Here is a 23,741-nt window from a genome sequence, read left to right as displayed (position 1 = left end):
GTTCTGCTTCTGATCAGCTTGACTGTGTGGAGAATGAATGGCTGGGACGAGCGACCTAGGGATGAGTGAGGTCAGCGGGACTCAATGATGTGAGCTATAATGTCCACAGATAGAGGGCACGGGACAGGAGCGGTCTTTGACATCTTAATTAGCTTCTGACAGACGGCTTGGGCATGGCACCATTGCGATGCATTTTACAAGTATGAGTAAAAAGATGGCCTGTAATTTAAATATTACCGAAAGGCTGTATTCTTTATATTAAAGAGATAGAAAACATCTTGATTATGTGAATCCCAGTGGAAAGAATCTTGTTTAATAATGTGAATAGACAATGTGTAATGGGGACGAAAAATTTGAATTAAAGCAAAACAGCCATTGTCACACATTTTTAAATGCCAGTACTGTTTCAAATGATCAAATCTGAATATTTCAGATTGTCTCGCCAACCCGTTACACATTTGCTACCCACTGTGCTACGTGTGGTTATTAGAGAAATGAACGCAGAAAGTGAAGCAGACCACATCTGAGTCTCAGACAGAGAAAGAACAGGTACAGAAACCATAAACAATACATGCCTACAGTGGTACCTTTACATATGAAGTTAATTCGTTCCAGGACCTTGTTTGTAAGTCGAAATGGTCGTATGTCGAGCAGGATTTTCCCATAAGAATACATTATAATTCCATTCATTCGTTCCACAGCCAGGAAACCTACAGTAAATCTTTCATAAATACTGCTGTTACTATTGCAAATACCAATTACACAGAGCAAAACAAATACATAAAAATTGGAATAACAAAATAATAATAGTAATAATAACAATAATACCTGTAATAATGTAATGAATTGGGTTCTAATTAGAGCTGTCATGACTAGTCGACGTTGTCGACGTCGTCGATGACGCAAATGCGTCGACGGGCAAAACATACCGTCGACGGGTAATGACGGGTTAAAAAAATTACATGCGGATAAAGTTTAGAATGGCGGGCGCTCGCGATACACCCTCAAGGGGGCCGCTGTTATTTCAATGTCACCGGCGTTGTCAGATACTCAGATTGAGCAAAGAGGAAGAAAGTGGGCGAGCGAGAGAGAGGGAGCGAGATCGCTGAGTTGGAAAAGTGCGCGGGTAGCGCGGAGTTCAGCTGCTGCATCCTTCACGTTTTTGTTTTGGTCAATAAAAGTGTAAAAAGAGCAATCAGAAGCCTCTCGATGTTTTTATGCACGCCACCGCCTTCCTGAGGAGGAAATCCGACGGACCGACGACAACGAGCCAAGTGAATCGCCGGTTCACTCCTCAGTAGGGCGAGGAGTTGAAAATACCGCCAATTAACAAAAAGGGCAGAATTGGTGACACGTGAAAGTGGCATAAAGCCAAAAAAGCGGACCAGAATAGCCAGAGCCTGGTATTATTTCAAGGAAAATATTGAGGGTGCCACTGTGTGTACTCTTTGCTAAGCTGAGCTCGCATACCACGGTAGCACGTCGGCTATGAACGAACACTTGAAGCGCCGTCACCCAAGTATAATTTTTGAAGACAACAAGAAACAACAAGCTAGCGGATTTTAAGTCCATACAACTTTCTAACGATTTTTTAAAAAATGGAAGCTACCTTTATGTGTGTCGTATCAACGTGCATTTTTATTTAATAAAATAACATATACAGTATATATTATATAATTAGATATATATATTTTTTATTATTATTAAATTTATTAGGATCATTGAAGCTCCCACTTGGGGAAAATATATACATATATCCTATATATACATAATATAATAAAAATATATATGGAAACAGCACTGGCCTGCTTACTGTAATCCATGACTGCACTAATGTTAGTTACTTTATATTATAAAGTATCATTGTGTATATACATATAGTAGTATGCTATAAAATTAATACTATATATTTAATTTTTGTCACTGTGGGTATGTGTGCCTCTCATTCAAAATAATTGTGGTAATATTTCAGTGTGCCCTCAAATTTATCTATTTTCAGGTTAAAACAAACAAAAGTTGAACAGTTTTTCCCCTCCCCCAAAAATGCGGAATGCACACCAGAAAAAGCATCAGAACTCACACACAAAGTATTCTGAAAATGGTTGTCCGGGACATTGCAGTTCATTTTAACATTTAGAACAATATAGACGATGACATACCACAAAAAGAGTAAGAATTGTTTTGACTCCTGTTAAAGAGGTAAAGTCTCAGTGTTTCCGTTTACATTTTTTTTTTTTTTTTTTGCATTAGTTAATGCCAGCAGCATTTGACGTCATTGTTTGTGATTTATTATTGATATTTATGTTATTTATTTATACGTTAATAAAGAATTTAGGTGTTCCAAAATGTTTTTTGTTAATTAATAAGCTTCAACAAAAATTTCATTAATAAAGTAGTAAGAAAAAAAAAAATTATTAGATTAGTCGACTACCGTAATTTCCCGAATATAAGGCGCACCCGTGTATAATGCGCACCCCAAATTTACTTGTAAAATCTAGGGAAAATTATTGTACCCGTTTATAACGCGCACCCTAATTTTAGCACCAATAAATAGAAGAATACAAGAAAACAGAGCTTGTGTACAGATACAGAGATGTCATTTTACTGACTGGTGAAACACAGCTCAAGCATAGCACATTGGTAGTTCAAAACATTAACGTGAACTGACAATATTTACGGTAATAATATGATTTGACAACTTTTCCAACTTACCAGAATCTAGGAGAAAACAAAACAGATGTGACTTTTCTTATAAAGGCTGCTGTTTCTTCCATGGATTGATACGGTAAAATGAAAGTGAGAACGTAAGTCGGAAATCCGTGAGAGCTCATAGCTGTCAGCACGACACTAGTAACAAAAGGAACTATTGTTATTTGGGTTTGAGTTTCCCGAGGGACCGATATAGTTGACGGACACAGGAAGTGTGTGTCCTTACATTTGTTATAGTCCGAATTGCGGAGCTGCAATAAACGTCGACTCAAATGAGTTCAAGAAACTAATTGTGCTTTATGAAGAGTAAAAAAAGCAGAATTTAACACAGACGAAATCATTTGGCCGATTAGAGTGAAGTATTACCGAAACAAAACGGTGACGTCACGTACCGTAATGGTCGGCAACGGGTGGCCGCATACGTTTCTTCAACACAACGTGGCCGTGTCAATGAAAAAAATCGGTTTATATATATATGTAATACATATATATTTCTGTCTCCTTCCATGTACCCGTTTATAATGCGCACCATGAGTTTACCAGTTGATTTTGGGGAAAAAAAGTGCGCGCTATATTCGGGAAATTACGGTAATCGTAAAAATAGTCGGCTGACTAATCGGGAGGAAATTAGTCGTTTAGGACAGCCCTAGTTCTAATGTGGCGGATGTGTTTTGCGTAGTGTACCTGAACACACCGAGTGGCTGACGGGACAGAGTAAAGAGAGGTGCATTAGAGTTTTTACTTTCACTCCTTATGTTCTGTTGCTGGCATCAGCTGCAGCGGACAATAGACGTGTTGTGTTGCACAAGTTCTGAAATAAATGTTTAAAAACCTGACGAAGCTGACAAATTCTTTGGCGATGTTACAATAATAATTGTCACCTTAACTTATAAAGACTGGCGAACGGAGGTCAGAAGAGGACCGTCGAGATCGTAGACATTCTACAGCCGTATTGTCGAGCCAGTTCACGGACACGCACACCTCGCTCATATTTTTTATCATTTCCATTGTCATTTCAATGGTAAGTGTCTAGAGGTGAGAATCTTTGGGTACCTAACGATTCGATCAAGATTCAGAGCCTCCGATTCGATTATAAGTCGATTATTGATGTCACCCAAACCCCCCCCTTAAATGTTTTGTACATTATTTCCAAAATAGTTTAAAAATCCTATTAGGCTACACCAAACTAATATTTAAATATCAAATTAACAGTTAATAACATTAAATAAAATAGTCAAGTCCCCAAGCTGTCAGCCGCAGTCAGGTATTTTTGTTTTTTTATCTAGCGGCATGAGTTGAACATGATATTTGCTCTCGGTCCGTTCCTCAATGCCTCCTGAAGACCGCGCTGACTGTGTTTTAGTTCTGGTTTACCTGGTATAATTCAATAATCGGAATTTGGATGTTTGTGAATCGTTCTCGAATCTTTCACGGCCGAATCGCGAATAATCTAACAATCGGAAATTTTGCACGCGTCTATAAGTGTCACCTTTTTCCTTTTTCACCACCTACACTAACATTGTTGGAACCCATGTTCTTACAAGAATATCTGCCATGCGTCCATCTTGCGGGAAAACAAAGAAACTGCGGATCTGTCATAAGTCGTCGTATTTCGACCATGTCGTTGGATGTGGAAAAAAATGGCGAGTGACATTTTACGTCGGATGTAGAATAGATCGTATGTCGAGGTACCACTGTATTTTCTTGCCGCTTTTTACCTTTTTCAACTAGTCAATCAGTGTTCATGTGCTTTGAAAAAATGGCGATATTGACGCAATGTTAATCACACAATGGCTGCGCTCATTAGTGGTGTTAATTTTTTTTTTTTAATGTTTAAACATAATTGTCTCCATTGCCAGAGGTCTAAAGAATGCATGATTTTCATCCCTAAGGTCAGATGTGGTCTATCATTTTAAATAAAAATAAATAGTTGTAATAGAGAAGAGTAGATATTAAAAGTAGAGCTGATGCTGCTTTTTTATGGTGGAAAATCTCCAGACAACTAGTTGTTTAAAAAAATATATTTTCAGTTCAAAACAACAAGTGCCTCAATCTTAATATAATGCAAAAGAGAAATAAAATCCAAAAAGTAAATTTCGGTTCTCGTAAAATCAGTTTGTGTGCTTAAAATAAACAGAAAAGCTTCATAAGAAAACATCAAGAGGCTTGTTTATATATTTATCTGTGTGCGTGTCTTCTTACAGAGTCATCTGAGGCTGATGCCGGCCACCCTTCCCACTGTTGATGCCGTACTGGGATGTTGGTTAAGTCTGAAACGTTCCTCTTCACCTACAAACAAACAGATGCAATCAATTTCATACATTGGAGCCTGTACACAATTCATGACTGACTACAGTGACAAAACAGGTCATAAATGTACTGCAGAATAGTTCAAATGCCTGAGAAGGCCGTTGCCGTCAATAGTGCTGAAACATGATCATTCAATGCCAGCCCGATGGTTAATTAAAACGGATTAAATGTCTATCACCATGAATGGCTGCCACAGAGTTAAGAGTGATTAAATGTTAAATATAATGAGGGACTCATCATAGAATACTGCATTTGGGGTGCAGAAAAACAAGAAAGGAAGAAGAGAATGAAGGAGGTGAGCTAAAGGCACACCAAGAAAAAAAAAAAAAAAAACAGCGGGGGCAGTGTTTTTAGCATTCCTCAGATGCCACAGCTAATGCCCTGTATCAACAGCCCCACGTTCTGAAATGAACAGTATTTCTCTGCCCCCATTCATGCGCGGATGCTGTATCTGCATCAATTAATAACATTCCATTCTTTTAAACAGTTAGCAGCCGCCAGCGACCAGCCCAAAGGGTGCCGCGCTACGCCGTCCAGCACATTGTTGGTTTAAAGGCCTAACGCCAGCCTGATGTGCGCCAGCCGGAGGTGATCAAAGCTCGTCGGTGTCTGAATGCTGGCAGTCGTGGATTCTTCTGAATTTGTTTAGCAAGAACCACAGTTTTTCGGCCCGCAGGGCTAGACACTGATGCTGAGAAAACTGCCCATTGTAGGGAAGAGCCCACGGGTCAAATCCCGTCTTTGTAAAAAGTACTAAAGAGTGATGGATCCCCGAGCATATGAAGGACTGCTGGTCATCTAAGTGGAAACTTAAAGAAAACCACAAACACAATGTCAATGTCGCACGGATGAAACACTGGATTGTCAAGACTATGGGGGCAAGGTTTCTAGTAGGGTTTGAGACATCATATAGCAACAACATTGTACCTATTTGAGCTATTTAATCAGATCCAATACAATATCTGGATTAAAAGATAGATAGCAATGTTATTGGGTTTATTTAAGGCTCATTTTAAATAAACAATGTTTGTTAATGCTATGGTAATTTGTAGTGAACAAAGTAACATTGATCATTGAGAGCTGCGTGTTAACTTTTCGTCTGCCACGTCTATACCCATCAATGGCAGCCAGTAGCTTAAAATATCACATTCACCTTGCTCTATCATACCCAAGTCTTTCCGGTCCTCCCTCATGGATGTCTATAGCCACTGAATGATTTCATGTTACCCTGATTTGAAGTGCAAAACTACAGTGCATCAATGTTGAGAGCAGTGTTTTTAACTTACTGACTTCCATTAACAGTGACAGTCAAACTGGAGTTGCTCCAAAATTAGGTTTAAACATTGACCACTAGAGGCGTGCGAAATTTCCGATTCTTAGATTATTCGCGATTCGGCCGTGAAAGATTGGAGAACGATTAAAAAAACATCTAAATTCTGATTATTGAATTATACCAGGTAAAGCAGAACTAAAACACAGTCAGCGCAGTCTTCGGGACGCAATGAGGAACGGACCGAGCGTAAATATCATGTACAACTCATGCCGCTAGATAAAAAAACAATAATACCTGACTGCGGCCGACAGCTGCTTCAAACAGCGCCCATTTGCTAGTTGCTAAAAACATACTGACACATATGGCTATAATAGATATCACATATATGTAGAACTAGATGCAAAATGACAGATGACGGCGGTGTTAAAACATATAAAGAGAACTAGATGCGAAATGACAGACTTGCCGTTTAGTAGTTGCCGCGTCGCAAATCGCCGCCATCTTACAGCAGTAGACTTCTCTAGAAGGCTCTGTTCCAGCGAACCAAAATAACGTTTTATCTAAAATACTCCTGAATCGACAAAATCTTGACTTGAATCTATCTTTAAATGAAGAAACAGTTTTAAAACACTGACATGTCGAAAGTAGACAGAAGGGAAATTATGGAATAACGATAGCAATTTTAACAACTTTAACGGTTGATTCACATCATTAAATTAATTGAATGTAGTTTAAAGCTGCTGATACAGAATGGGACTTGAGTATTTTATTTACTGTTTCTAACTGTTAACTTGATAATGAAATATTACTTTGGTTTAGCCTGAGAGGATTTTTGAACAATTTTGGAACTAATGTACAACACATTAAAGGTGCGGTGGGTCAGTGGGTCAATAATCGATTTATAATCGAATCGGAGCCTCTGAATCGTAATTGTAATTAAATCGTTAGGTGCCCAAAGATTCCCACCTCTATGGACCACACAGTAACTTTGTCAGATTAGCACTCATAACACTGAAAAAAAGCAACAACCTTCCTACTGTTCTGAAAGCGTTATGTTATTTTAAATATTAAATGTGGTATTAAAAAAAAAAAAAAAAAAAAACGAAGAATATTGAAATTCTGGAAAGCCTGAAAGTATAACAACACAGATAGACCTGAGAGTGCAAATCAAGATTTATTATAATTTAAACTAGCTTTTTCATGAACCCATTGTGTCCTATTTATTTCATTGGGCCTGGCACCGTAGAGAATAACACTTATGCTAAAAATAAAACAAAAATAATAAATGAGTGGCACAATCCACCCTTTGTCTGGTACTTTTAAAGCCCTCGCCCTCCTGCTCCTTGGTGACCCTCATGATGAGAACCCTTCGCCAAGATGGAGGGCTTGGGGTCAGAGCGGGTGGCCAGTGTTATTACAGAGTGTAATATCTATGTTTGACCAGCCGCACTACAGGGATTTGCCTGACCGCCTAGCCACTCGATGAGAAGAGGGGTAAAGGGAGGAAAGGAGAGGCATAAACACTAGTAATGAAGAGACTGCTGTCAGAGGTTAAAGCAGCCTGAGAGAAACAACAAACTTATGCCCACCGCAGAGAGAGCGAAGGTGAGAGGTGGGGACAGAGGAGAGTGGAGACAGAAATTGAAAGTAGAGGACAAGCTGCTTCCTCTGAGGAAGGGAAACAGCAACGGTAATGGACTAGCTAACCTGTCGATGACATTTCAAGAGCAGAATTACAAGTCACAACTTTATAAAACATTAGACTAGATGGCAATATCAATGTATAAAAGTATTTAAATGTATGTTGTCGCATCTCTCTGCAAGACTGTATAATACTGCCCCCTACCTACCATCATAGGAATCTAACAGGTGAAGAAATAAGGAAATGACTTTTTCCCGCCAAATGTAGAAAGAAACTTGCAGCTCATGAGCCTAGATAAATAACAGGTATTAAACTGTATTAGAAATACAGGTGGGAATATATTTAATTAAGGTTGCAGCATTCTAATTTGGGAAGTTCTAACAGCGGCTATTAAGAAAGTTATCGAGAACACTGGCATGCCTGGCTTTAGTGCTGAGCGACAAGACAATGCTTTCCACAGCTAAATCAATGATCCGATCATTGTAAATGCCAATTGCCTGTAATCCCCGGCTGGAAGAGAATCAAAGAGTTTCCGATAAACAGTCACAAGCTTTCTCCCTCGTGCTCTTTCTTAATCTCCCCAAGGCACCAGATGTCTTTCATTCCTTTATTTTAGCCACCCTTCCTTTTTCTCAGCTCTGTAGCCTTGTCATCTTTTACTTGGTATATGACTCCCAGCTGCGAAACGCGGATGGGCCCCAGGCCCAACCCCGAGGGGGGGAAGCAGAGGAGGGAAATCCCCAGGACAACGGGTCTGGTCACGGACAACTCGGAGCCCGGCAGCCATCTCTATTCTACCCGCTACTTCCCTGGCAAACATTTGCTCTCCAGCTTAGCTCACATGCTAGCCAGCTACTTACCCCCACACTCTTGTCTAGTAATGCCAATCAAGAGTGTACCCAGCCCTGTGCTCTGGACATGGAAAAGAAAGAAGTTAGAGGGAGGACACTGGGAGAGACATGGAGAATGAAGGCACAGAAAAGGAGGGGCAAGGGCAGATCCCACAGAGCCACAAGGCAAAGCTAGAGCCTTGTGCAAAGACAAACAAGAAGACAGGACCGTCCCTATTGATATGCACAAGCAGGACCGTCGGCTAGTTTTCAGTGGGACAAAAGACGGAGCGACAAGTGAAGGGTGCTCTGTAGTGGAGTCCATATGTCTGAGACTAGACACAGTATGAAGAAAAAGATGTGCCAGGCTGGCTAAATATGGTGTTACTTCTTTGTTGCACTCTGGAGTCCTAGTAGAAGCACAAACACTCCACATCCAGGATGCTGATGGTGCCGCGGTTAACTCGTCTGACTCATGACAAGCAGATTGGGTTCGTTCCCAGTTATATTGTGATTGTGAACTATGACTCCTTTCCACTGTAGTGTCTCTGTGATTGACCAGTGACAAGAACGAGTCGTAGAAGTATGTAGTAGTGCAGTCCAAATTTTGTTTGGTTCTCTGTCCTGTCAAATTTGCTCCATGAAATACAGATGATGCAGCATTAAGCAGAAGTGCAGCCAGGATTAAGTTAGGGTTGCAGTGGCTATTGATGAGCCGATGAGGAAATCATTATCACCAAAGTATGATCAATCTGGCAGATGTCACACAGTAACACAGTCACAGACTTCCAACAGACGATCCAACTGTGTGATATGTAAAAAGTGTAATGCTCAAAAGCAAAAATCAATTATGTAAAAGCAGAGATAGAAACCACCGTCAGAAAAGATGACATGCTTACATACGCACATACACCTATGCATTAGAGCCGGGCGGTTTACCGAAAATTTACCGTTACCGAGATGGTGCACGATGACCGGCGTAATTTTGACTATGTCGGTAAATTCATTTTTTAATGAAACGAAAAAAAATAAGTCTTTTCAGCCCGCTTTGACTATATGTTGTTCGGATATGCTCATTGCCCCTTTTAAAGCAGCCAGGGTGCTTTATCTGTGAAGTCACGTGGCTATCAGTAAATCAACAAGACCCGAGTCCAAGCCTCCTGATTTTGAGAATCTGCCGATACAATCCCGATCCGATAAAAGTCTTTTTTTTTTCATTATCTGAACGAAAGTTCCAAACATTTTACAGAACTGTACTGTTTACAGCGCTTCCTCATACGCTTTTTCCGGGAGTGTTGGAGAGTATAAAACACATATATTTTTGTTTTTGGCAATGACATTGTATTTCTGGATTATTGTGTTCATTTTTAGCCCTTAAACAATATTTTTGTGTGACTAAATTAAAAACCCGATCCTTTTCACCCGATTCCGATCCCTTGAAAAATAGCCCAATCTGCCCGATTTCTGATCACATGACACACGGGGACATCCCTAGTCAGTCACATGTTATATATCTCTCAATTGCAACAAAGTCAGAGTTGACAAAAAATGATGACATCCAGTGATCTACACATTTCCAATTTAATGTACAAATACATTTTTAGAATGGTATTTGACTTTGTCTTGAAAATGGACCTTGTAACTCGGTCTCTACGTAGTGTGACAACATTATTTAATTCATCATCACGGTAACAATAAAAAAGCAAAGCTCTTGTGTTAAAGGGGCACAGTCAAGATGGGGTGAGTACAATCCAGTTCTATTCAGGTTTAAGTTCTGGGCCTCATTTCCTCTCCAGGGGTCCCCCGAGATGCCTAAAGACGAGCATGCATAAGGAAAAGACCACAACATAGAGCCCCGTTAAAAGCCCACATTGTCCCTTTGCGCTTCCCTACGGGCTCTTATAGCACCACCACCATGCCGACAGTCAAGCCTCCTTTCTGGGACCATGGATTTCCCCCTCCCACACCACAGGGTGCCCTCCCCTGTGTTTGTAATCCCAGTAGAAACACTTAAGTTTCACAGTGGGTGCTCATCAAAACCATCTGGCTGAGAAGAAGAGGAGAGAAAGATGACAGCGACAGAGGAATAGCACAACTCCAATAAGGAGAGCCAGGAAACCAGGGAGGCAAGCTCCCTCCCGTCAGCTCAGATGCTAGCTATACTAATCTGGTCAATTAGCACCATTACAAGCCCGGCTTGTAGCATGATTATTATCAGTGTGATCTTCACACTCACGGAGGAGCAAGGGCCTGTAGTGGCAGCAGTGAGCAAGCAGTAACTTCCCGTTGCGGCTTGAGAGTGAATAATTAGTTGAAAAACTTGTCAAAAGGGGAGAAAAGAGAGATGAAATATGAGTCTTGCACTGGATATCATTTTATGTGGTTTTGCTTTATCAAGTGCGTGCAATGACTGGAATTAAGTTTTACTTGCAACTTGAGGAGGATCGCACCTGAAAATTTAATTGCACCAGTACAATGACAATAAAGCAATTCTGATTAATGAGTGTATACATTAGAAAATTACACAGAAATGTACATGTTCCACAGAAACCTTCTCAATTTACAATTAAACAGACTATACGGTAATTACAACATATACCGTAAAACCAATAATTCCGTTGCAGGTTTAAAAACCCTTATTTGTTACGTTCAAATCAAACAACGTTAAATCATTTAAACCCTTCTCGAGTGCTAGGACTTTTGATACTAAAAGACACTTGGACTGAGAGGGTGGGGGTGAAGTAGGGGTTTTACCAGGCCGCAGCTGCGAGAGTAATTATGTGCTTGGAAATGTGATCATTTGTGATGAATAATGAATCGATGGTTGAGATAGACTAGCAATGTTCAGCAAATGGAATGAAAGCTGCGTGATGGGAAACCAGAGCACCGGAATATTACGTATGCAAGAGGTTCATACTAAAAAGGATATACATGGACCACTTTTCTACTCACCTCTTGTATGGTTCTAGAACCAGGGAAGTTGAGGTTGTAATCCCTCTGGGCCTCTTGATGATTGATGACCAGTAGGAAGTTCTGATTTAGCGAGTCTGGGAGAGCACTTGACAAAGAGTATGAGGGGATAAAAGGAGACAGAAAAAGTAATCATAAGTAGTCATATATACAACCACGAAAGGCAGGGTATTGACAACTGTGTGCGCTTTCACAGAAAGGCACTTTTTGTGGTGTCAACAAAACAGATTCCTACATAGCCTAAACCCAAACCAACAATTTTATGGAAGATTAATCATACAATTGTTTGAAATGGCACTATCCAAACAAGTGTGACAAAACATATCATCAATGACCGAAGGAAAAGAAGGTGGTCAACAATTACTACTAAGAGCTACCAAGTAAAAAGGCAAGCTTATACATGCTCATACATGACATACTGGTCCAGTGGGAGGTGGGGACCTCCTCTGGGAGTTTTGTCACCTACTTCGCAGGTTATGTCTAAACACGCCTGACCAGAGCTCAACTCGACACAGCAGGCTACAACCGGTATGAGCACCTGCACAGTAACAGTACAGGGTCTTTCAATATGCTGATATGAAAACAATCTGTACACTCTTTGTTTTGCATTGATTAGGTAGTCGTCTAATGCATTTGAAATTGGGAGGGCTGACAGTGGCTGATAATGTTTCAGTGCCATTGACGGCAATTGACAACCAAACAATTTTGTTGGGGAGGGGCTGGCAATGTTAATATATACCTTATACCATTCAATGCCGATATATACAGTCATGTGAAAGAATTACGACACCCTATGGAAGCCTGTGTGTTTTGTAACATATTTGGTAATATGGATATTTATTATCAATTTTAACAATCTTGAGAGATTCAAGTAATAGAACTAAACAAACCTGGAAAAAATATATATTTTTTAACTTTCTGTAAAATGTAATTTTAAATAAATGCCATTTCTGTTGAGGAATACATTCGGACACCTAGACATTCAATACCATTTAAAATGGCTAAAATCACACAGGTGTATCACATCAGGCGCACATAATTAGAACATCATTACCCAGTGTTTTGAAGGAGGCTTGTCTTTTTTAAAGTTCACATTTAGTTTGGTGTGCCCCTGACTGTTGAAGTGAGAGAAAACACCATGGTGAGATTATGGTGAGAGCTGTTGAGGCCTTCAGAAAGAACATTGTAGACGCTTATGAATCTGGTAAGGCATTTTAAAAGATCTCAAATAATATAAATCAGCCATTTCACTGTTCGAAAAATAGTGTACAAGTGGAGGACATTCAAAACAACTGGCCGTTCAAGAAAGTTCACCCCAAGATCAGACCACAAGATGCTGAAAGAAGTCTCCAAAATCCCTAAAATGTCATCACTGGACCTAAAGCAGGCTCTTGCTACTGTTGGTGTAAAAGTGCATGCCTCTACAATCAGAAAGAAAATTCACAAGTGTAACCTTAATGGAGGAAGGGGCAGGGAGGATACCTTTGCTCTCTTGAATGAATGTAGACAAAACCAGGACTTTTGGAATAATGTTCTTTGGACAGACGAATCTAAAATTTAATTATTTGGACACCAGAACAGAGGACATGTTTGGCGTAAACCCAATACAGCATTCCAGGAAAAGAACCTCATACCAACTGTGAAGCATGGAGGTCGAAGTGTCATGGTTAGGGGATGCTTTGCTTCAGCAGGACCTGGCCAGCTCACCATCAAAGAATCTACCATGAAATCTATCGTGTATCAGAGGGTGCTTGAGGAACATGTGAGACCATGTGTGAAAAAAATAATGATGAAGCGAAACTGGACCTTGCAACATGACAATGACCCAAAACATACCAGTACATCCACCAAGGACTGCCTGAAAAGGAAAAAATGGAGAGTCCTGGACTGGCCGAGACAAAGCCCAGATCTTAATCCCATTGAGATGCTGTGGGGTGACTTGAAACGGGCTGTACATGCAAGAAACCCCTCAAACATCTCACAGCTAAAAGTATTCTGTGTTGAGGAGTGGGACAAACCTTCTTCAGACCGATGTCAAAGACTGTTAGATGGCTACAAAAAGCGTCTCAATGACATTATTTCAGCCAAAGGGGGTAACACTAGCTATTAGGTGGTAGGGTGTCCTAACTTTTTCCTCAGTTAGAATATGCATTTTTGTTGACAAATTTGGTTTAATGAGTAAAACAATGTTCATTTTTGTTGTTGACCTGCAATTAAATCACTTTCTTTTCCAGAGATCAACAAAAACAAGATCAGACATTGATATGTCAACATTTCTTAATAAACAACTGAATACTTAATGGGGTGTCCTAATTTTTTCATATGACTATGTGTTAATAGAGAGAATCAATAGGTCATTGCCTACCTCCAATTTTACAAAGAGTGCAGTCTAATCTATAACAGGTGGCTACTCCAGATGCATTTGTATAAAGGAGGTTCGAACACATGCACTTTTAGAACAAATGTCAGTAACAGGCCCAAATCCTCAGGGAAAATGCAATTAATGCAATTCACCTCTGCTAGAGGATATGTTATCAGTCCTGCTAGTTTTGTTTTGGTTTTTTTGGGGGGGTAGGACTACGCACAAATTACTTGAAACAAGACTTTGTATAAATCTGAAGAATTGCTTAAAAAACAAATTTTCTGTCAGCCTTCCCATTTAAAAATGATATTTGACTCCTATAGCCGATTTTAGATTTTGTTTAACAATTACCTAAGATTCAGTACAAGTAGGGTGTTTACTGCATGGACTATTCATGCAGTCCATCCCAAGTGTTGAACTTTACGATTTTGCGAAAGGCCTTAGCAGTGGCCCCATCGCAAAAGCAGACACTTTATGTGCCTCACGTGAAGGAGGAGGCAGTAGAGAATCAACTTTTGGAAGCTTCATTTACAATAAGCTGTGAGGTTAAGTAGCGTTTTGAGCAAACGGCGGGCCTGCGCGACTGAATATCAATGGGAGGCTTAAGGCCCGAAGCAGATACTTAATCAGGGCTCAAAACCCAAGGAGAGAGTAAGACTTGGGAGAAATAGAAGGACGGGGAATTAATATGTAGCATACACATTAATTATGCAATCACACTCTTAATCTGAGCAGATCTGGACGAGCTTATGCTAACAGAAGCTCAAATTTACTGTAATGACAGCATATTTACATTGACTAAAACTACGGAATCAATATGTAAATGTAATGTTTGTTGTAGCTAACTGGGGAAGATTGGAAATGTGTGGCGCGGGGAGGATGGATGCATATGTAATTTGGGTGAGCAGAAGGACGAGAGAGGGCTGTGTGCCTAACAGTGAGAGGGGGAGCAAGCGAGTGAGCATAAATGGTTGGGGTAGGGACACATAAAGAAGGATCTAGCTAATATCATGATTATGTTTGGACACAATCCTGAGATACTGCTGGCAGGCAACTCCATTTCTAAATAGACAAAGATCGAGGGTAAACTGACTGGAAGTGTTACTCTGTCCTTCCAGCAAAGAGGGAACATCTTATCAAGCGGCGATGGCAGACTGACGAGCCATTTGGTGTTTGCCTTGATGGAATTCTGTTGAAGATTTAGCTCGCTCATTGTGTTCTATGGTACAAATATAGTCACGTATAATATCAGACACATAAATGGAAAGAACACCATTTGCAGTGACTCATTTTTATGTCATCCTTGTTACTCTGATGGGGCCAGTTGCTTCTCATATCAGGTGTTCACTTGTTTATATCAGCCATTGGATGGACTAATTTTCAAACATTAACAACATTTTGTCATTCCAGGTCTTACAACAATCAAGGCATTCACTAATCCTAAATTACAAGCAGAAGGCAGTAATAATTCAGGTCCAAGTTGTTTAGACGGGCTGCCATATATTGCGTTTTCCTAATTCTAAGTCACCCTATTTTCACATCTTGGCTGGGTCTGTGACCTTAAACACAAGTGCAACATTGTTTTTTATCCACAGTGTTAGCTGCAAGAAGGGCGCTGCGGGTGTGCCTTCTACTTCAAGAGTTCGGCGGAATTGATCAGAAGTGATACTCTTTAATGGATTTGGTATTAGATTAGATGGAGAGTTAGAGTTTGGTAAACAAGATTTGTGTGGTTTAAACAAATGTTAATGCTACCTTAACAGATGCCTATTTAGCCTGTTGAGCCCAATTTTATTATTATTACTATAATTAGAGGTGTGCAAAATTTCCGATTCTTAGATTATTCACGATTCAGCCGTGGAAGATTCGAGAACGATTCACCAACATCCAAATTCCGATTATTGAAATATGCCAAGTAAAGTGGAAGTACAACACACTCAGCGCGCCGCGCGGTCTTCGGGACGGAACGGAGCGAGAGTAGCTAAACATCATGCTTCTCATTACCCAGCCCCTCAGGTAATGCCAATGCTCAACTCACGGCTCTAGCTCAACTCATGCCACGAGATAAAAAAACACAACAACATACCTGACTGCTGCCGAAAAGCTGCTACAAAGTACAGCCACATAATGTTACGGTAGATATCATTTATGTAGGACTAGATGCATTATAGATTCGGTAGCGTAAGCAGCATTACTACAAAAAGCTAGATGCGGGCGTTAGTAAACGGCCGCCATCTTAAAGCAGCACACTTCCCTGCAAGGCTGTTGTAGCGAACCTTCCAAGCACACCTAATTAACTTTTTATCTAAAATACTCCTAAATCGGTAAAATATTGACTTGAATCTATCTTTAAAATAGTTTTAAAACTTTCACATGTCGAAAGTAGACAAAAGGGAAATTATGGAATAACAGGAGCAATTTTAACAACTTTAACGGTTGATTCACAACATTAAATTAATTGAATGTAGTTTAAAGCTGCTGATACAGAATGGGGACTGGAGTTTTTTTATTTAATGTTATTTTTGTATATTTGTTTACTGCTATATGCGAACTTGATACTGAAATAGTAGTTTGGTTTAGCCTGAGAGTATTTTTTAACAATTTTGGAACTAATGTACAAAACTTTATTTAAAAAAAAAAAAAAAAAAAAAAAAGGAGGGGGTGCATCAATAATCGTTTTATAATCGAATCGGAGCCTCTGAATCGTAATCGTAATCGAATCGTTAGGCACCCAAAGATTTGCAGCTCTAACTATAATGTATGTTTGTGCTTGATCCCTAATTAAATAAAATTCCCCCATAGAATGCAACTTATACTTCAGTACAATTTATGTTTTTTTCCCCTTTAAATTGTACATTATTTTTGCTGGTGCAATTTATCGTCCAAAAAATACAGTTATGTGAAAGGTTTGTTGGAACATTTTTCTAAGATTCTCAAGATTCATTATAGTATTTAACAGGGTTTTCATCCAGTGCTTACAATGATATTTTGATGATATTTCCGTTTGTTAAAACTGTATTTTAAAAAAAAAAACAGTCGGCCGTCTGTGGGCTTCTTTACCACGAGGCTTTGCAAGTTTTCTGAGGGAAACTCTGCTTAAGTGTAATTATGCTTTGCTCCGAGGGTCAGTAACTTCCTCAGGTCAATATCTTTTTGAATTCTACTTGAATCAAAAACTTATTGTGCAGAAAGCCTCGGTAATTTATAATATATAAAAAAAAAATCATTCACGTTCCTATTTCTTTAAATGCCCCTTCCTAATCCCTGCGACTTTCCCCACTCTGTCACCTTAAGGGCTGTATTGTCTCCTAAGTGTTTGCTTCTGCCTGCTTCTCACGAACCACACGCTTTGTGACATTCTAGGTTGACTGGCAGCATCTTAAGGTACTTGACATGGCATAAGGGTACCGAGAGGAAAATGTCATTTAACTTTATAGGCGGAGAAAATGGAGCAGTTTGGAGGGGAGAAAAGCGGGCTAAACAGATTGGTTTCATTCTGAGGTAAGCCCATCTCTTAAGCTGCAAGTCCCCGTGGCACAGAGCAGACTCTAGACCTTATTAAACTTGCACTGCCAAACACATCCATACACACAATGTGGCATGTGCATATAAAGTACAAATGCCCGTATACACAAAGTGGCAAGTGGATCCTACCCAACCTCTTCATTCATAAAAAAACGTCAGATTTTTCATTCAAAAGCACACTTAACTCAAATATGATCACAGGAGGTCGGAAGATCACACAGTGTCTTCTTACCTCCTCCAATTTTTGCATCCACAACAAAGAAGGAGGATGCGAAACCATTCTGGTTTCCTTGTGTTTTGTTCAGCCATGGTGTCCCGAAGTTTAACAGCATGCTCACTGTTCAAAACTTTCCTTCAGTGTTTTACTAGCCGAAAGCAACTGTGCATCAGCTGCTGATTGCTCAAAGCAGAGTTGAGCGACACTAAGGTGCAATAAAAATCCACATCTAATGAGTCACTTTTGCAATTTAAAATTTCTTTACCAGGTCAAACAAAAATAACCATTCTTTGGCAAACAGCCTCCAGGTGAGTTTGAGCACAGAATAAACAGAGAGGAAAGCAAAGAAGCTCACTTGAAATATTTATAGAGCCTTCATCATTTATGCAAGAGATGAGCTCCTCCTCGACACCCGCTCTTATTTATCAACGTAGCCAAAGAGAGCACGCTTCAACTGTGTGATGCCAGCAGCTTATCATATCGCTAACTAAATAACTAGTGGAAATGGATATGTGCTCACAGGAGAAGCTCCAAAAAGCTTTCAGATTTATTTCTAATCAAACAAAGAAAACTAAGAGGAGTTTATTCAGCAGGATCGTAATGACACTGCAGCACTGTTTAATCAGCTCGTGTGGATAGACGTGAGGAACGCGTGAGCCAAAGTCATTGTGTTATGAGACATTTGCATTTTTAGTCAGCAAAAGAAAAATAATGAAGCAACATTTTGGTGGGTACATTCAGTATAGTAATTAATAAAGATACACGATAATATCGGTCGCCGATAATTATCAGCCGATAATGGCAATTATGACGTCACACAGATAATCCAGATAATAAAAAAATTCAACCGATAATGCAATCCGATAATTATATACTTGATTTAGCCTCCAAATGTACACAACCGAAGAATTCAGCACGCCGCCTCCTCAACCCCTTCCCTCTCTGAAGCCCCTGAGGGAGGAGGGGTTGAGGAGGCGGAGTTACACGACAAGAAATAGTTGAATATTATGGCGGCTGTTACTAAAAAAACGACGCTCTCGCCATCTGCAGAACGTACCGCAGAAGTTCCACGAGGCCGAAAGAAAGCGTCCTCAATCAAAACCACTAACCCAGCTTCCATTTAAAACTGCATCACAAAGATTTTTGGAACGAATACGAGGCTGCTGCTCGCGGGAATGCTACACCTATTGTAAACACTAAGTTCAACTACGGGGCTTGTGACGATACAGAGTCGGGTTGTTTGGGAAAACAGCTCAAGGCGGGTGGTAAACTCGCATCTAAGGCTAAACACCGGCACGACTGGAGACCGATAGTCGGCAAGTAGCCGTCTTCCGAAGGGGCCCGCCGCTCTGGCCGGTCCGGCAGGCCGCCGCCGCCTTGCCGTTGGCGGGGCGGGCAGAGCCCGGTTCCCCGGCTTCAGGACCTCCGGCGAACACCCCGGTTTCTCGAGCGTTCCATCACGGCGTGCGAGCAGAGCCAGGCCCCGAATACGCCACGGCGAACCGGCCGGTGCGGGCGGAATATCCGGTACGAACGTAGCCACCGCCGAGACGAGACACGATTTTTTTTTTTACCGAAATGACCCGAGAGCCAAAGCCCTGGGTAAAAAAATAATGCAGTTTATACGACCACCATTCTTCATGAAAAACATGCCAATCACATTTTCACCACGTACATTTGGAAAAGTGATGTCCAGTAAGCAAGCTTATCATGACGGCACAGTGGTTACATGATAATTTAAACATGGAGAAAACAAAGTCAGCCAGTCAATAATGCATTCAGTATGTAAAATGACGAGCGGTCAGATGACTTTGTAACGCTGCCTTTATTTTCGGCTTAACAAAACTCAGGCACAAAACAACACGCACGGAGATGCGAGCTCCAACTCCATCCAAATAGTACTGCCGTGTATCAGTTTAGCTGCTGTAAACCAAATGTCGTGAGTGCCGCAAATGTAAACAAAGCGCTGCAGGATGGGTACATGACATCTCACTCTTTTGAGTTAATCATTTTCACAGTGTGCAACAAAGCATATAACATTAGCAATCACTTTTCAAATTAATTTAACTTATTTGTCTGCTCAATTACAGTCACAGTAGATAATCAAAACTTATTGGCACTTATTAACACTTACCAATTTAAATATGCACATTCCTGTTGTAATGAAATAACAATAATATTCTGTAGCCACAAATATTATTCAAAATCTTTTCTTCTTCCAAGTTTTTTTTTAGGATGAAGTATAATAATGTATTGCTTAAAATAAGGCTGTTAAGATTATTTTCAGCTAGCTATTTTTCTTCCATGAAATCTGAGCGAAATACACTTGAAGCGCTGGCAGATAATTTCCCTTATTTCCAATAGATTTACACTCAAAACTGACTAGTTTTAAGGAGGTATGTTTTGCAGTGTATTAATGTTATATGTGTTAGGAATGGCTTACTTTTAAAGGCATTTTTATGCAACTTAGGTATTTACTCTAAGTAATTGTTGCCAAAAGTTTACCATTACACAATGTCAGACAATCTGTCATTATTTAGATGTTGGAATTGACGACTTGTTCATATTCTATGTTGAAAAAAAGAGCAATAAATTATATTTTTGCACAGTAATATTTTCTTTTGTGTATATTTTAAACATTTTACATAAATCTTTTAATAGAATTATCGGCCTGACATTATCGGTTATCGGTTGGAATGAGGAGGAAATTATCGGTTATCGGTATCGGTTGAAAAATGTATTATCGTGCATCACTAGTAATTAATAATAGTAATAATAGTAATCAGTATAGTAATTAAGCACCAGGCATGAAAATGGGTCGGGGTTAAAAAGGTGAGAAGGGTGTGGAGGAAATATGTTTCGGTAGGGCTGTCCCAAACGACTATTTTTACGATTAGTCGACTAATTTTTTTTCTTTTTTTTTAACGATGTTGGAAAAAACTATCATTGCGATTATTGCAGGGTTTGCGATATTAAAATGAGAAAATTTTCACCAAATAACTTGAATAGCTCCGTTTGGAATAGCTGCACTGTTGACCAAGAAAAACAGTTTGGTCGCTCTGCCTAGCAGGAGGACGAGTGAGTCGCTGTGGCGCTGTATGAGCATGAAGAAGAAAAACATGAATGTATGTTGTTTTTAAATAAAAACCTGATCCTTTTCACACGATTCCGATGCTCTGAAAAATGGCGCCGTCAGCCCCAATTTATATAACGCAGTTACAGTGGGGAGAACAAGTATTTGATACACTGCCGATTTTGCTGGTTTTCCCACTTGCAAGCCATGTAGAGGTCTGTAATTTGTATCATATGTTCTCTTCAACTGTGAGGGACGGACTCCAATACAAAAATCCAGAAAAAACACTGTATAATTTTTAAATAATAAATTTGTATTTAACTGCATGAAATAAGTATTTGATACATTACCAACTAGTAAATATTTCGGCTCTCAGTTCTTTTTTAAGAACCCCTCCTGTTCTCCACTCATTACCGGAAGTAACTGCACCTGTTTGAACTTGTTACCTGTATAAAAGACAACTGTTCACATGCTCAAACAAACAAACTCCAAACTATCCACAATGGCCAAGACCAACGAGCTGTGTAAGGACATCAGGGATAAAATAATAGACCTGCACAAGGCTGGGATGGGCTACTGAAAATAAGCAAGCAGCTTGGTGAGAAGGTAACAACTGTTGGAGCGATTATTAGAAAATGGAAGAAGTTCAAGTTGACTGTCAATCTGCCTCGTTCTGGGGCTCCATGGAAGATCTCACCTCGTGGGGCCTCAATGATCATGAGGAAGGTGAGGGATCAGCCCAGAAATACACGGCAGGACCTGGTCAATGACCTGAAGAGAGCTGGAACCAGAGTCTCGAAGAAAACCATCGGAAACACATTACGCCGACATGGATTAAAATCCTACAGCGCACGCAAGGTCCCGCTGCTGAAGCCAGTGCATGTCCAGACACGTCTGAAGTTTGCCACTGACCATCTGGATGATCCAGAGGAGCAATGGGAGAAGGTCATGTGGTCGGATGAGATCAAAATGGAACTTTTTGGTCTCAACTCGGCTCGTCTTGTTTGGAGGAAAAAGAAGGATGAGTACAATCCCAAGAACACCATCCCAACCGTGAAACATGGAGGAGGAAGCATCATTTTTTGGGGCTGCTTCTCTGCCAAGGGTACAGGACGACTGCACCGTATTGAGGGGAGGATGGATGGGGCAATGTATCGCCAGATCTTGGCTGACAACCTCCTTCCTTCAGTGAGAGCCCTGAAGATGGGTCGTGGCTGGGTCTTCCAGCATGACAACGACACACACAAGCACACAGCCAAGGCAACTAAAGAGTGGCTCCGTAAGAAGCATCTTAAGGTCCTGGAGTGGCCTAGCCAGTCACCAGATCTGAACCCGATAGAAAATCTATGGAGGGAGCTGAAAGTCCGTGTTGCCCGGCAGCAGCCCCGAAACCTGAAGGCTCTGGAGAAGATCTGCATGGAGGAGTGGGCCAAAATCCTTGCTGCAGTGAGTGCAAACCTTGTCAAGGACTACAGGAAACGTTTGGTATCTGTAATAGCAAACAAAGGTTTCTGTACCAAATATTAAGTTCGATTTTTTTGATGTATCAAATACTTATTTTATGCAATTAAATGCAAATTTATTATTTAAAACTCATACAACGTGATTTTCTGGATTTTTGTATTAGATTCCGTCCCTCACAGTTGAAGAGAACTTATAATACAAATTACAGACCTCTACATGATTTGCAAGTGGGAAAACCAGCATAATCGGCAGTGTATCAAATACTTGTTCGCCCCACTGTAAATACAGGATCTGCACACTTGCTGCGTTTATGTAGTAAAACAAAAGTTGAAATGTTGAAAAAAGTTTACTGCGATGTGTCTATTGCACATGCGCACATTGCGATGGAGATGTTCAAACGATATATTGTGCAAGCTTAGCTGATCGCATTTACCAGTGCGAAAAAATTGAATGTAAACAGATTCAGAACACGGACTTCGCCTTTCCAACATTATTCAAAACAATTCTTTAAAAAAATCTAGCATTTTTATTATAGTATACTACTATATATAATAGTATTATAATAATTATAATATTCATTGCCAGTAATCTTTTTTAAAAAGGGTGTCATTTTAAAGCTATTCTTAGTGTAGAATCTGAATTCTTTAGTATTATTTACATATTATAGTATTAATCCCACATACTTCCGAATTAACTCCAGAAATCGTCATTTATATGACGAACGTGACGTGCTTTTATTTTGAAATGTTCACCGGAAGGACGTTCGGTAAACCGCTAATAACTTTACACTCCGCGAAAAGCACTTATCGTCATTGCTTGTGGTGTCACCCATAGATTTTTTATTTCTTCATTTTTTCGTTTGCAAATGCTGTTAACCAGTGATTTTTCATGTTTGAAGTGTCACCTTTTACAAAGTTCATAGGAGGCTAAAGTAGGTCGTCTTTTGTTCCCCATTATTGTCAATGTAGCAATGCTAACGTGTACAGTGTTTTATATAGATGTGTTTCCTTATTTTGTATGTGTGAACTGTAATTCCACGGCGTGTTGATGATCAATAAACACAACACAACTGGACACAACAACTGGAGTCTCATATGTCATCTACACGCACACACAAATTTATGCAGGCACGCACACACGCGGGAAATAAAACGCAGCCTTGAAAATTACCGCCCTCATTTTTATTTACCTTGCGATAAATGGACTCATTGCATATCGCGACAGGCTTAGCAACTTCAATAAAACATGTCGTTAGTTAGTCAGATGGTCTTACGCCCCCCCCCACCCTTAAAAATTTTCTCCTCGGCTCTACACAATTCACGTAGGTCACCCTTTTTTACTTCAAAACGGCGAATTTCGCCGAAAC

The 23,741-nt window shown here is 40.0% G+C and overlaps 1 protein-coding gene across 1 annotated transcript in view; it reads right to left on the bottom strand.

Annotated features, from left to right (window-relative positions):
• Positions 1 to 23,741, bottom strand: part of faf1 (Fas (TNFRSF6) associated factor 1) — a 134,003-nt gene that overhangs the window by 83,027 nt on the left and 27,235 nt on the right. Inside the window, exons 7-8 of the mRNA XM_057840868.1 lie at positions 11,717 to 11,822; positions 4,912 to 4,998 (exon numbers count right to left, since the gene is read on the bottom strand). Coding sequence (XP_057696851.1) covers positions 4,912 to 4,998; positions 11,717 to 11,822 — 193 coding nt within the window. The remainder of the gene's footprint in view (positions 1 to 4,911; positions 4,999 to 11,716; positions 11,823 to 23,741) is intronic.

This window comes from Corythoichthys intestinalis, chromosome 7 (genome assembly GCF_030265065.1).
Source record: "Corythoichthys intestinalis isolate RoL2023-P3 chromosome 7, ASM3026506v1, whole genome shotgun sequence".
Classification (NCBI taxonomy): Eukaryota; Metazoa; Chordata; class Actinopteri; order Syngnathiformes; family Syngnathidae; genus Corythoichthys; species Corythoichthys intestinalis.
Note: the sequence above shows the minus strand (reverse complement) of the source record. Positions and strands in the feature narration are given on the sequence as shown.